This window comes from Lithobates pipiens, unplaced genomic scaffold, assembly GCF_037356315.1.
Source record: "Lithobates pipiens isolate NorthernLeopardFrog02 unplaced genomic scaffold, aLitPip1_a1.2 Scaffold_16, whole genome shotgun sequence".
NCBI lineage: Eukaryota > Metazoa > Chordata > Amphibia > Anura > Ranidae > Lithobates > Lithobates pipiens.
In genome coordinates this window covers 118,912,057-118,927,431 of record NW_027507748.1, presented here as the reverse complement: position 1 = coordinate 118,927,431, position 15,375 = coordinate 118,912,057, and the positions used below count along the sequence as shown (strand labels likewise).

General features: G+C 44.8%; 1 protein-coding gene across 3 annotated transcripts in view; it reads left to right on the top strand.

Moving 5' to 3' along the window:
• The window catches only part of TP53I13 (tumor protein p53 inducible protein 13), a 92,666-nt gene extending 77,694 nt beyond the window's left edge, over positions 1-14,972 (top strand). For all 3 annotated transcript variants that reach the window (XM_077480359.1, XM_077480358.1, XM_077480360.1), the window contains one exon: positions 11,205-14,972. In XM_077480359.1, the coding sequence (XP_077336485.1) occupies positions 11,205-11,314 (110 nt within the window). In that variant the 3' untranslated portion in view covers positions 11,315-14,972. The remainder of the gene's footprint in view (positions 1-11,204) is intronic.
• The last annotated feature ends 403 nt before the right edge of the window (positions 14,973-15,375 follow it).

Below are 15,375 nucleotides of genomic sequence, written 5' to 3'. Positions count from 1 at the left end.
CATAGAAGAGGGGGCATAGAGATGGGGGACAAGAATCATTCCATCATGGACCCAGGGCGACGCCGTCCAGGCCATGTTCAGCCCAGGAGATAAACTCAGAGGAATATCGGAACATGGACCAAGATGTCCAGGTGAGAGTAAACTGTTAATTTTTACCACATTCCTCTGCCAACAGACGTTCCAGGTCCCTTATGCGGTCCACCTCCATAGCCCAGTCCCCAAGGGAAGGCATGGTCGTCGATCTCCAGTGACGGGGGATCACTACCCTGGCCGTCGCCAGGAAGTGTCGTAAAATATATTTTTTGATGGATTTTAATGTACCAGGGAGTATAGATAAGAGAGCCACCTCAGGTGAGGGGTGTATAGAGGTCGCCATCAGCTTACAGTAAAGTTTGAATATCTGTTGCCAGTACTTTTGTACCGGAGGGCATTCCCACCATATGTGTAGCATGGTTCCCCGGGAGCTAAGACACCGCCAGCAGGTATCTGGTACTCCCCGGGTTGAAATGATTTATCGTCGATGGGCATCTGTACCATCTCGTCACCAGTTTAAATCCCTTTTCCTGGGTCTTAGTGGCGAGGGATATTTTGTGCGTCAGGATAAAGCATTTCTGCCAGTCAATAGGAGAGATAGGGTGTTGTAGTTCTGTCTCCCAGGCCGCCGTAAACGGCGGGAGGTCAGGGGAGGAGATATTGAGCAAGAGGGAGTGGAGTTGAGACAGATCCCACTTCTAATGCATGCCAATATTCTGTTTGCTTTGTTAGCAGCAGCTTGGCATTGCATGCCATTACTGAGCCTATCATCTACTAGGACCCCCAGGTCCTTTTCCATCCTAGATTCCCCCAGAGGTTCTCTCCGCCCCAGTGTATAGATTGTATTCATATTTTTGCAACCCAAATGCATTATTTTACATTTTTCTACATTGAACCTCGTTTGCCATGTAGTTGCTCACCCCATGAATTTGTTCAGATCTTTTTGCAAGGTTTCTACATCCTGCGAAGTTATTGCCCTGATTAGCTTATTATCGTCCGCAAATACAGAGATTGAACTGTGTTTACCCCATCCTCCAGGTCGTTTATGAACAAATTAAATAGGATTGGTCCCAGCACAGAACCCTGGGGGATCCCACCACTGACCATTCCGAGTACTCCCCATTTATCACCACCCTCTGAACTAACCCTTGTAGCCAGTTTTCAATCCATGTAATCACCCTACGGTCCATGCCAATGGACCTTATTTTGTACAGTAAACGTTTATGGGGAACTGTGTCCAATGCTTTTGCAAAATCCAGATACACCACAACTACGGAACTTCCTTTTTCTAGCTGGCAACTCGCCTCCTCATAGAAGGTTAGTAGATTGGTTTGGCAAGAACAATTCTTCATGAATCCATGCTGATTACTGCTAATGATACCGTTCTCATTACTAAAATCTTGTATAATAGTCCCTTATCATCCCCTCCAAGAGTTTACATACGGTTGATGTTGGGCTAACTGGTCTGTAATTCCCAGGGATGTATTTTGGACCCTTTTTTAAATATTGGTGCTACATTGACTTTTTTCCAGTCAGTAGACTGTCAGTAAAAATTAGGAACAATGGTCTGACAATTACTTGACTGAGTTCCCTAAGTACCCTCAGGTGCAAGCCATCTGGTCCCGGTGATTAATGTTAAGTTTCCCAAGTCTAATTTTAATTCTGTCCTCTGTTAACCATGGAGGTGCTTCCTGTGATGTGTCATGAGGATAAACGTTGCAGTTTTGGTTACTGAAGCCCCCTGATTTCCCTCGTGAAGACTGAGGAGAAGAATAAATTCAATACCTTCACCATCTCCCCATCCTTTGTAACCAGATGTCCTTCCTCATTCTTTATGGGGCCAATATGGTCTGTCCTCCCTTTTTTACTGTTTACATACTTAAAGAATTTCTTGCAATTTTTTTTTTATTTTTGTTTTTTTTTGCTCTCCTCCGCTATGTGTCTTTCATGTTCTATCTTAGCTGCCCTTTTGCATCCTTACATTTCTTGTTGCATTCTTTATAAAGTCTGAATGCTGATGATGATCCCTCAACCTTGTATTTTTTGAAGGCCTTCTCCTTTGCTTTTATATGCATTCATTTTATATGCCATCCAGGACTTTTGTTCGCTCTTTTAAATTTATTACCCAATGGGATGCTTTGGCTAATGCCCTTATTTATATATTTAAAGATTTATTTAATACATTTTTAAGAAATAAAATATTTATTTAAAGCAAACACATCTCTCCTCCACGTTCTTTGTTCCTAAGATTTTATCCAAATTTATGCCTTCTATTAAGGATCGTAGTTTAGAAAAGTTGGCTCTTTTGAAACTCAGTGTCTTTGTATTCCTCTTATGTTTCCTATTTGTGTGATTTATACGGAAGCCAGTTGACCTGTGGTCGCTGTTCCCTAAATTGCCCCGCATTTCCACATCTGTGATCAGGTCTGTATTGTTGGTAATCAGTAGATCCAGTAACGCTTTATTTCTAGTTGGTGCGTCTACCATCTGACTCATAAAATTGTCCTGCAAGACATTTAGGAACCTGCAAGCCTTAGATGAATGCGTGATTCCCTCCGTCCAGTCTGTCTGGATAATTAAAATCCCCCATTATGATAACACTTCCCATCCTTGCTGCTAATCCAAATTATGATAGATCTATCTCCCCTTTCTTCCTCAGGTTGGGGGTCTAAAGCATACTCCCAGTATTATTTCCCCCTTAGCTTTATCCCTTTGGAGCTCTACCCATAAGGATTCCACCTCCTCCCTAGCTCCCTTAGTGACGTCATCTCTCACATTCACTTGTACATTATTCTTGAATATCTGAATAGTTGTTCCAGGTTAGTGATTCAAAGTATTAAAGCAAAAAGATCTGCATGACAGCCAGACTACTTGTAATAGAAGACTCCATGTTTCTTTCTCCAAATAACATTTTATTATTGTTTGTATTTGTGATACAGTATAAAATAGTACATAATTTCAAAGGTGCATATCTTAGTATACATTGTTGCTTTCAGGTGATTACTCCTGAATACTGATGTTGTGCTTAAGGACAGTAGTATACTATTAACTAGCTTTATCATATTTTTTATTTATTTTTTTTGTCAAATATGCATCGCTGATTCATTTAATAAACTGTAACATTGTGTATGTAGCTGTGAGAGTCACAAGGATTCTCTATATGAGGAGAAGGAGGGGGGTAAGGAAAAGAGGATGCAGAGAAGTCATCAAAGTATGTTTATTACCTGGTCATGGTGGATCCTCCCGAAGGTGCCACAGCTCCCAGACCCTATTATGACCCTAGCCGCCATTTTCTGCATCAGTTCAACGTCCTTGATTCTGGCGTAATGGGCTTCAGGAGGGGGGGGTACCGCCATTTTAACTGAAGCGATCTGCCCTAGGAGGGAAATGGGGTGTCTTCCACTGAAGCAGTAAGGATCTGATTGAGCGGAAGCGGGGGGGGGGAATTTTTTCTTTGTATAGGGTAGTGAATTTTGGGGCGATTACGGTCCCCAAGTACTTCAGGGTAGTTGTTTTCCAGTTGTAAAAGAAGTTGGTTTTTAAAAGTGTGATCTCTGCTTCGGGAATGTTAATAGGCATGGCCTCTGATTTGGATGCATTGATTCTATATCCCAAGAGGGCTCGATAACCAACTGTCTAGTTCCATATGCCGGATAGGAAGGGATATGTGGGGTTGTCAGAGTGAGAATGAATACTGGAAGAGTTATTCCTCTAGTCCCCTAAATCCAGTGTGAGAATGTCAGCGAAAAGAGAGATTTTGAACTCCTTGCCCCTGACCGATATGCCCCGTATCCGGGTTGTTCCAAATAGAGGCGGTTGGGGGTTCAACACATAATGCAAATAGCAGGGTTGAAAGTGGGTACCCCTGTCTAATGCCGTTTGCCACTGAGAGATGTGGAAAGAGCAAAGGGGGTCATAACTTGAGAGGAGGGGTTGGAGTAGAGATGTCTGATTGCCTGCATGAAGGGCTCCTGGAATCCTATGTGGTGTAATGTGGCGAACAGGAAGGGCCAACCTAAACGATCAAAGGCCTTTTTGGCATCCAGGCTGAATAGCAAGGCTGACGAATTCTCCCTGTTCGCCACGTCCAAGATCTATCACCTTTTCTGGTGTTGTCGCCAGCCTGTCTAAGTGGGATGAAGCCCGCTTTATCCTTATGGGTCAGAGAGGGAGGGACCATGTTCAGGCGGGTTGCAAGTAGTTTTGTGAAGATTTTAAGGTCAGAATTTAGTAGGGCAATAAGTCTGTAGTTGGTGCATATGGAGGGGTCTTTGGTTATGGAAATAGGGGGATAAAGGAGCGCTGCATGTCCAGTGTAATGGGGGTGTCCTGGAGGAAGGCGTTGAATTGTTTGCGCAGGTGAGGGAGCAGTAGAGGGAGGGTTTTATAGTATTCGTAGGGTAATCCATCTGGACTTGGGGCTTTGTGAGATGTTAGAGATTTATTAGTTCTATTTCCTCGTCGGAGAGCTAAGCATTGAGTGACAGGTCAGAGGGTTGTAGATGGGGGGGGGATCTTTGTGGGGTGTGATAGCGGTTGGCCCGGTTTGTTCTTAATCTGGTGTGGGGTCTGCATGTGGGAATTTTTGCGTAGCTTCTTAGCTAGGAGGGAGTGTGCCTTGTTCCCTTTGTCATAAAAAATTAGTTTCAGTCTAGTAAGTGCTTTTTCAACGCCGCCTAGGGCTACTTCACTGAGGGTTGCGCGTAGGTTAGTTATCTTTTTAAGGAGGGATATTGTTGGGGTGTGTTGGAGTTTACGTTCAAGCACACGTTCCCGCTCTGCCTGCACTTCACTTCGTGTTCATTGCATATTTTTTTCATCGCTGAGGACAGTGTCATGCACTTACCTCTGAGGACTACCTTGTGGGCTTCCCTAAGTGTGGGGAGAGACACTTCTGGGGTGTTCTCCATAAAATAGAGTTTGAAGGTGGTGTTTAATTCTACCCATGTGGGTTGGTGTTGGAGAAGGAATGTATTTAGGGAAAACGGAGAAGATACCCAGCTCCCTCCTTCCTATTTCTCAAGGAATGTATTTAGTTTCCCCGTTTGTATGATTTATGGTTGGGAGCACCTAAGTCTAGCGTGAGCAGGATAGGGGTGTGATCTGACCAAGAGATAGGAAGTATCTGAGCTGTGCGTGTTATTCTGAGTGTGGTGTTATTAACGAAGAAGTAGTCAATGCAGGAGTGTGTGCGATGAGGGCTGAGTAGAAGGTATACTGCCGATCGCCTGGGGGTAGAGCCCTCCAGGCATCAAAAAGCATAATATCTACAGATTTGTCGGCGTATCTTTGAGTCCCAGAGGGCCCGAGATGGGGATGCCCGGGGGCTCACCACATGGCGATCAGCAGTTACCACAAGGATCCCATGATTTGATTGGAAAATGCGGGCATATACCCTGGACAAGAAAGCTGTGTAGTTTAGTGTTTGGGGCATATAAGGCACAAAAAGCGACACCTTGTGTTTTGCCAGAGTCCTTGTAGTATGATATAATAACCATGAGGGTTGCAGTGCTGAGCCGAGCAGGTAAAGAGGGACCCGAGCTTAATAAGTATGGCAACCCCAGCTTTTTTAGGAGTACACGAGGAGAGGAAGATCTGGGGGTAGTATTTGGAGGTGAATGCAAAGGAGCCCCCTTTGTCAAAATGGGTCTCCTGGACCAGTATAACATCCGCTCCTGACTATCTGAACTATCAGACCTTAGCCATGGTATTGGGTATAGGCAAGGGGATGTTTGCTTACCTGATGCAGATGTGGAGTTTTCTGAGGCTAAGGAGAGGGCACTCTTTGGGAGGAGACCAAGGTACTCTTTGCGTATTGCATTGCAGGCTAGATGATGACTAGAGAGGGAAAACAAAAAGGAGAGGCTGAAAAGAAAGGAAGACAGTTAGTGCAAGATATCAGGGGAAAAAAGGAGCAAACATTATTATTAAACCTTGGTAGGCCAACGGGCCTAGATTCAGATGGTTTCTCAGGTGCCTCCCTGACACCATACCAAATGGATGGGCCGGGAGGGGGCGGAGGGGAGCCCTCAACTGGTCAAAGAAAACAAGTGAACTTCGATTAGCTCTAAGCTATAAAACGGGGGGGTTTGTAGGTGTGTGAGAGAACACTTTCACTCTCTAGTCTCATCCGAGACATGCCCTTGGAATAAGCTGAGGGTTAACGCTGGGGCACCTTGGGGGACTATAGGCTGAAAAAAAAATATCAAGACAAAATTGTCCAGGGGTGATTCATCTGCAGAGTCTGAGTGTCTGGGTGTTGTGATTTGGAATTGATTCATCTCAGCTGCTTTTGTGCTTGGCGGATCTGCGGGGAGTGTCCGTGTTCCGTGGATGGATAGACGGGGGGTACTTTCTGCAAGGCTGTGGGTGGTGTTGGTGGTGAGGCCACTAAGTCCCAATCCGGTAGTTGGGGTGTTTGTATCCCCAAGATATTGCAGAAGGGGTGTAGATCTTCTGGGTATCTTAGTATGGCAGATTTGCCTTGGTTTTTTGCAGTTAGACTGAAGCGGGGGGGGGGGGGTAATGGTTTCTTCTTGAAATGTGTGAAGCACGGTGATCCAGGATAGGTCGGGATATAATTGTATCTAAACCCTGTCAAATGTCACTTTACGTGCCAGGGGGGCCTGCCTCATGATTTTCTCTTTGAGAGGTGAGGAACTAATTCTGCATATGATGTCTCTTGGTTTAGAGGTGGCTCCTTTGGGTCGCAGGGCTCTGTGGGCTCTGTCCATTTCTGTTTTGCAGGTGGTTCACTGAGTAGGTTATTGAAAACTGTCTGCGGGATTGATTGCAGGTCTTCGGAGCCCTCTGGTTCAGGTATGCCCCTCACACGAATGTTTTTCCGGCACCCTCTGTTGTCCAGGTCTTCTACGTGTCATTGCATGCCTCTAAGCAGGGAACAGTGGTCTGCCCCCTGGAGTTGGGTCCTATGAACGGCCAATAGTGCTGATGGGGTAATGGTGAGCAGAGTGGTAGAGGTTGGGGACTCGTGATGGCCATGTCAGAGGCTGGGTGTGATTGTAGTGTTGGAGGGTCCCATGGTTCCGACCATGTTGAAGCCTACATTTGTTGGGGGGGCCAGGGAGTGGGCCTTTTTGGGCATATGTGGGTTTTTGAGCTGATGTGCTCGGGTCCCTTGAATGGGATAGTCTGTGTGCTTTGGGGCGGGGGGTGTGAGGTAGCAGCCATAGCCCAGGGGGCTGCATGAATGTCTGCAGGCTCTTGAAGCCCCCGGCTGGAGGGGTATGTGGGGCCGGGTAGTCCTGGGAGAAATTTTTCCAGCCTCGGAAATGCCTCGGAGCACTCTGTGTAGTGCTGGATGGGGGGGATCAGACATGGCGGTCTGCAGCCCACATGGCGGGCCTCCGGGAAATTGGGGTAGTTTGGGGGGGACTCACTGCTTCGGTTTGTGAGGTGGGCTCCATGGGGTCTGTGGCAGCCAGCGGGGGACTGTGGGAGTCCGATGCATGAGGGGAGCTGATGGTGAGAGCTGTATGGCGCTCCGGGAGCAGGATGCAGAGGTGTCCGGCGCCATCTTGTCTGCCCCGCCTGGTGGCATGTCTGGAGGGAGAAAGGAGCGGAGGTCCGTGGAGGTACCCGGAGGGGGTTGCGATGTACCCTCCTGGCTTTGTACGAGTGGAAGTGCCCATGTAGATGTGGTGGATCGTCCCTGAAAGTACCATTTATGCTGTGGGCTGAGAAAGCTGGGAGATCAGACACCCATCCAGGTCGGCTTCCGGTCACGCTTCCCTCCGTGTTTTTTTCAGTGCAGGTTTCTTTGAAATGGTCACCTACTGAAGTTCTCTTGCCTACATTTTTTAAACTTGCATAAATCCAGTTGTCAATGCTGGAATAAGCAGTGTGCTGCTGGCACTTGGAGTCGCCACAATTCTTGGGCATATACACTACAGGTCAACCTGGGGGTGCTGTCCCCTGAGTGACTGTAGCCAAGCAAGGATAGTATAGTAAAAGTGAATGGTGCAGGACAGGCCCTGTTCATAATACTTCTATAAAATGTCTCATGTCTAGTACACATGATCAGAAAAATGGATGAAAAATACCACTTTCGAAGGGACTGTCTGATAATCTGATTTGGATCTGGAAATGAAAAAAAATACAATGCAACACATATCACTTCCAAAGTTTGTATTCTGTCGAACGAGTACCGTATATACTCGAGTATAAGCCAAGATTTTCAGCCCCTTTTTTTAGGCTGAAAGTGCCCCCCTCGGCTTATACTCGAGTCACCGCCGTCTGCCTACCTGATCTGCGTGTCGTGCAGACAGACGGCGGCCATTCCACTATTCAAAAGCCGCGCCTCCCTGTCTGTGATAGGCGGAACACTCAATTTCCCAGCAGTCAGTGTTCCGCCTATCACGGACATCCGCTCATCCTCATACTACGGACGAGGATGAGAGGATGTCCGTGATAGGCGGAACACTGACTGCTGGGAAATTGAATGTTCCGCCTATCACAGACAGAGAGGCGCGGCGTTTGAACAGTGGAATGGCCGCCGTCTGTCACAGACAAGGAGCAGAGGTGTGGCTTTTGAAACCTGGCATGGGCGCCGTATGTTTTTTATACATGCAGATCGGTGCAAAATGGCACACAGAGGCTGCAGAAGGACAAAGAGGCTGCAGATTGGCACAGGTAGGCTGCGATGGACACAGGGATGGACACAGGGAGGTATGCAGCTGCAGATGGGCATTGTTGACCCTCTTTTCCACTCTTTTAAGCTGTAACAGTAGCTGCTGCATGTCTCACCCTCGGCTTATACACGAGTCAATAAGTTTTCCCAGTTTTTTTGTGGTAAATTGGGGGCCTCGGCTTATATTCGGATCGACCTATACTCGAGTATATACGGTATTCTCTGAACTTTGGTAACCTCTTCATTCTTGAGATGAGAATTGCATGCAAAAAAAAACCCCCATAATTCGCCCGATGTTCTCTTAGTGTGTACGAGACTTTAGGGTGACATACAAAAAAGAACCTTTAACATCCTTCCAAGCCCTTTAAAGTGAAAATGTGAAATTATACTTAGCGCTGGTCCAACATCTCCATAAATTAAAAAAATCAATAATGGATAAATAATGAATTACAAACCTATATAGTGCCATCAAAGTCCATCTGTGCAAAAAAAAGTGTCCACACGTGTTCAATTCATGCTAGTGAAGATTGCAGTGACACTTTGTGCTCCCCTCCTGGGTCCCCACTCACCAGCAATACGCCTTTAAACACAGGGTCTTTTGTTTTACATCAATGGTAATGATGTCTCTTTTCAATAGTGATCCTAGTTGTAACTCCACATCTGTGGCTTGGATGTTATTTTCATTAGTCCAATAGCCCAATCTCCATCAAGCTGAAGTAAGGTATGGTGTATCAATGGAGAGAGAAATGTGCATAGCGTAATAGTGCCAACGTTTTTTTATTAATACAATTATATGCACTTACATCAAAGTAAAAGTATCAGGGTATAAAAACGTTGCGTTGGCATGGTGCCAACGTTCACACCATCTTGTATAGTATGTCCCCGCTTTACATACATGCTGATAACTTAAATACTTGGTAAGCACCCCAGCTGCGGTGAAACTTCAAATCCCCTTAAGCCTCTCTGCCTTTGAGAGTCATGCCTGTGACTGCCAATGCCTTACAATCTTACAATGCCTTATGGAACTTGTAGTTCCACAGGAGCTGGAGTGACTAGGTTTCTTACCCCTGTACTCACCTGTAAGAAATGTGTGTCAGAAGCTCAGTTACTGCATGTGTTTTAAAGATCAATGGCTAAAAGTATTGAAGGCAGAAACTGCCAGGCAGCTGGAATTTTGCAGCAGAAGCTCAACAGTGGGGACTGCCATTGCTGACCACTTCTTTAAAAAGTACTAGCTGCTTGGCTGTGATCTGTTTGATATTAGAAAAACCTTGTTTGAGCATGGCAGCCAGCATTTTTAGGAGGCCTGCAATGGTAGCGGGTATTGGACTACATGGTCGTGGACTCCATGCTTCTTAATTGCCTTTGGATGAAAGTTTTTCACTATAAGGACTATGAAAGACTTACTATTGGACTGCATTCACACAGACGTTAAGCCACACTGCATCCAAGTGACAAGAATCAGATTCCTGTAGCTGGGATCGACGGCAGTGTGCGGAGAGCTGCGGGCACTAAGCCTGTACGATGCAGCGCTAGGCTGTCGTTGGCCACTGCTGTTGACACAGCCAATGATTACCTCCAGTGGCGGAGGTTGGATGCTATCTGTACACAGCTCTTAATCCAGTCTCAAGCATCTATAGATTCTTGCCGCTGGGATTTGCAGTGTTGCTCAACGCCAGTCTGAATGCAGCCTAACAGGCCAACTGAAAGTGGAGGGCCACCCTAAAATAAAAAATTGCATTAATATTCTTTAATATATATATATATATATATATAAGTTTTTTTTACTTGCATGCTGCTAGGCAGTCTTCCCAATCTGCCTCTTCCTATTCTGTGGCGCTTCCTCCTCTTCGGCAAACGGCCCCGTTGCCACCTGTCCCAGAAAACAACGGGGCCATTCACAAAGCTGCAAGGCTCCACTGACTGTTTCCCTTTTAAGATGGAGGCGATGGACGGATCGGCATCCGGTGGCCGACATCGTGGGCTCACTGGACAGGTGAGTGTCCCTGTTAAAAGTCAGCAGCTACAGTATTTGTAGCTGCAGACTTTAAAAAGAAGAGAAAAATTGCGGCCGGAGCACCACTTTACACCAGCATGAATGACATATTATAATATGTTTCCCTAAGGCAGTGTTTCTCAAATCCAGTCCTCAGGCCCCCCCAACAGGTCATGTTTTCAGGATTTCCCTCAGATGAAACGGCTGTGGTAATTGCTAAGGCAGTGGAACTGATCAAATCACCTGTGAAAAATAATGGAAAACCTGAAAACATGACCTGTTGGGGGGGCCTAAGGACTGGATTTGAGAAACACTGCCCTAAGGTATGAGGTGCAGCAAGCTTGTTCTTTCATATGTAAACGACAATTGATTAATTGCAATTTTCTTGCACAAGGTGGGGGTGGGATGGCTTGCTATCAAGTTATTCTGTGGTTTGCCACCTAATGTTTTGCTAAACTTGTAAGCATGTTGGTATTTTTATACTGGATAAATATAATAAGCAGATATTGTGTTTCTTCTTAACAGCAATTATCAAGAGAAGACTTGTACAGGGTCACAGCAGGCGCAAGAGATGGTTTGGAAAGAAGAGGAGCCCCACAGTGCTGTATGAAAGTCTAAGTGAGAGTTCTGATTAGAACATGATCTTCATCAGATTATGCGTCATGATGTGATGGTTAATGTCACAACACATTGTACAGTGGGCCCAACACTGATACATAGGGACCTTTTTATAGCAGAGAGTGGTATTGCTCTCCACTGCATATTTCAGAGTTTACTGCACTTTTCATATATATGTCCTTTCTAAAATGAGGACGCAGTGTAAGGCCTGTGGTGTAATATGGAGTTTTCTCTGAGAGAATTTTTTTGATTGGAAGTGAAGCTAGTCGCATAGCTTTTACAGGTCACATGACTAGACCTTGATTCTCCCATGTGTGCCCGTTGTGTTTTTTCTTTTAAACATGTTGGTATGGTTGCTTTATAGGTTAAAATGGTTCTAAAGGCTCAAAGTTTTTTACCTTCATGCATGTTATTCATGAAGGTAAAAAAACCTGAGTGCAGCAACCACCCATAATACAGTACTCACATGAGCCCTATCATGATCCAGTGATGTGCACCAGAGCCTCAGCTTTCCAGGGGCTCATTGGGTCCTCATTGTCGATCACAGCCAATGAGAAAAGAGAGGGGGCAGATCTGAGCCACGGCTCTCACTGTGAATGGACACTCAGAACAGCGGCTCAGTGAGACTGCTTGGGTGCCCTTATACCAAGCTGATTGCTCTGGGGGCAGATTGCGGGTGGGAGGGGCCAGGTGTGCAAGCGGGGGGACTCGGGGAGAAAAGGATCGGTTCTGTTCTGTGCACAACCACTGCACAGAGCAGGTAAGTATAACAACATGTTAGTTTTTTTTTTTTTAAAGAACTTGCATTTAATATCACTTTAAATGGAGTCAAGGAAAGTTGGGCCTAATCTGTGCACCTTCATGTTTGGCAACCTACAGCTTTTATCATTTTAACAAAGCAATTGGCTTTGTAGTTTGGCTCAAGTTAAAGCTGTGCATCTGTTGCTGTATGATCTAAAGGTGTGTGTGTTGTTATTATTATTATTATTTTTTTTTTTTTGAATGATCAATTCTTTTGACTTTCGCCTTCGGTAGTTTATCACAAAAATCTCCCCAATGCAGTTCCAGATCCCATAAGTGACTTTTGTAGTGTAAACAATTACTAAAAGTGAAATTACACTTTAGGGTCCATTCACACTAGAATGCAGTGAGGGAGTGCCGTGTTCCTGTGCAGCTTCCTGAACTGCATTCCAATTGCACTGCCCTTGGGGTTTGCTGTGCAGATCGTAACACCCCAAATGCAGGTTGCAAATGCAGTGCGTTTGCCCGCTCTGCATCTCGTGGTACAAAAGTACCATGCGATGCGGTAACCATGTTTCAAAAAGTAGTGCATGCACTACTTTTTGGTGCAGTGTGATTTCAGCCCATTTAAAACTGAGCTGAAATCGCACTGTACAGAACTGCATGTGAATCGCACAGGAAATGCACAGCATTCCTGTGTGATTCACGTGCAGTTTCTAGTGTGAATTGGCCCTAAGCGTCCAGGAGAACTATATTCAAATTTGACATTCATATAAATACAGTGCTGGTGTTATCCCACGGAGAACACAACAGCTTCGTGGGAGGGATTCCCCTGTAAACACTGTCTGTGCTGACGGAGAAATCTAGCAAATTTCTTTCATGGGTTCCAGAAACTCTGTTTCTGGCTGGTCTAAGTCAGATTGTAAGCAATCGGGTGCTTTATCTTTACCGCATCTAATCTCTAAAATTGGAATATCAGTTTTGAGTTGACTGAAGATTTAGGTGGCAGTAGCCAAGGTTCTCCTACTGATAGCTTGACTCTTGATGATGATTAATAGATGATGGCCTTGACTCTCCCACACTGTTCTTTCATCTCTTTGCTTAACACGTAAGAGATGAAGGAAATAGCAAATGTAAAGGTCCAATCCCAGTTTAAAAAAAAAAAAAATAGGCTAGGAGATTTAAAAATAATAAATGCAGCATTTTCTGCAATACTGCATGTTACCAGCCCGTCCCACACACAAACTCTGCTGCCAGCTTTTGGTCCTCTTCCAGGTTGATTGATGCCAAGCATCATGCAGCCCAGTTCCTCTGAGCCCAAATTGTCATATACACACCATCTGATGGTGTTGACACATTGGCCCTTGGCTCACAAGTAATACTGCAGAGAATAATATACACTTTGCTGTAAGCACTGTTTTCTGCAGCATAGGGATCCACCCGCTGTCCTCCGAGGAGGAGGCTTGTGGTCCATGTTACCAGCCTGAAGACTGCTACAGAAGGTATGTGAAGGGAGGGGGTGGGGGTGAATCGAACATCTGGAGATGGGCTTTAACTTTGTCCAGCACTTTTATTTTAGCGTTTAGGGCACTTTCACACTCGCAGCATCTGGGCGTCGGCAGTAAAGTGTCAATATTTTAGCAGCACTTTTCGGCCTCCAGCGGCCTAAAAAGGGTTAAAAGCACTGGCTTTGATTCCTTGATTTCAATGGGCAGCGGTGTATTCCCTGCTCCTAAAGCGCCACAAAGAAGCATCGCTCCAGTGTGAAAGCCCTGGAGTGACAGGAGTGGTGCTTTGCGGGCATTATTTTTAGCACTATAGCACCTGTAAAGCTTCTCAGTGTGAAAGGGGTCTTAATCAATGAAAGTTCTAATTTCTTCCATGGCTTCACTGTAAAAAAAAAAACACCAGCACAAGTTTCCTCCATTATTTCACTCCTGTCCTTGTTAAACAAGCCTTTATATGGCCTTCTCTTTTCTTGAGAATTTCTAGGTGCATTTTCTACACGGACGAGCTCAGCATTGATTCCTGTGTCAGTTACTCTTCGTCCAGACACATGAATGTGAGGAACATCATGCTCTTCAAAAGGGCCCCCCATGTGACTGATAATGGTTCACATACAAACCTTTTCTGGGCTAATAGCAGATTCATCAACACCTGGGTTTTTCAATTTAGACTTTACAGTGCAAAACTAAAAGTCTTTACTGAAATCAGTATGACTGTGTCCAGTCTATTTGAGCTGCAGTGGCTTATAACCTTAAAGGGACTGTACAGAGGTGGCTCTTATCAGTAGGGAGCTTTAGAAGGGGATATTCTTTTAAATCACCTTGAAGGTGAAGAAGTAATTTCAGGTTCAGCATGTTTTTGAGAAAGGCCCAGCTGTCAGTTATTTACACAGCCCGGCTTTTCTGACGGTTCTGTAAAAGGACCAATGTATTGTAAAAGAGCCTCTAACGACATTCGCAACTGGTGTATATAATTTTGATGACATACAAAAATACTGTTTTCACCCTCTGAACAACTGCACATAGCTGAAATATCATCCAGCTTGCCAACTTGATAAGGGGAATAGGGCTGGCAGATGCCTATGGTGTAACACCAGTAGCACATCAACATTGCCCGATATTTTCAGTTGCAGTAAGCTTCTTACGTTTTCTTTCGTTAGGCGTTCTTAGTGGCTCTTTTATATTTATGGTCTAGTGATACTTTCCATTACAGCACTGGTCTCTCTCTGTACCAGAGAATCGTACATTGCAGTCACTAGAGGCTTTCTTTAGGACATTTGTAGCGTTGCATTTAGCAACAATTTATAAATTACAGTATATTTTTGTACTGATGCCATTTAAGTATGTTCTTTGTTTTAGTACATATTTTTTTATCTACGTAATCTGTAATTTACCATTTTAAATCCAATAAAAACGTATTTTAAAAAAAGTTTTATTTTATTCACGGGTTTAGTTTCTGTTCAGTAAAGGGGGAGCAATGTGGCAGGAAAGCCCACAGTAATACAAGCATGAATTCTGTCAAATGGTAACTATTGTGGTCTAGGGACATATATTTTTTAACTTTATACGTTAAAGATGATTTATTTAGCAGCTTCCTAAACTTCTTCCATAATGGCTGAATACCAAATTGTTGTAATGTCTGAAAATCTGATACTTTCCTGCCTCCTGCAAATTCCTATTGGCCAGTGATTCTGTATCATGGGGGTGATGACTGAACTTTAAAGCAAGGTCCACCACTACTAAAAATGTTTGAGCTTTGCCTGCCTGAAATGGCCATAACGAGGTTTTGGGAGGCTGCTGCTGGTATGGCTGCTTTATGCCCTTATAGTTTT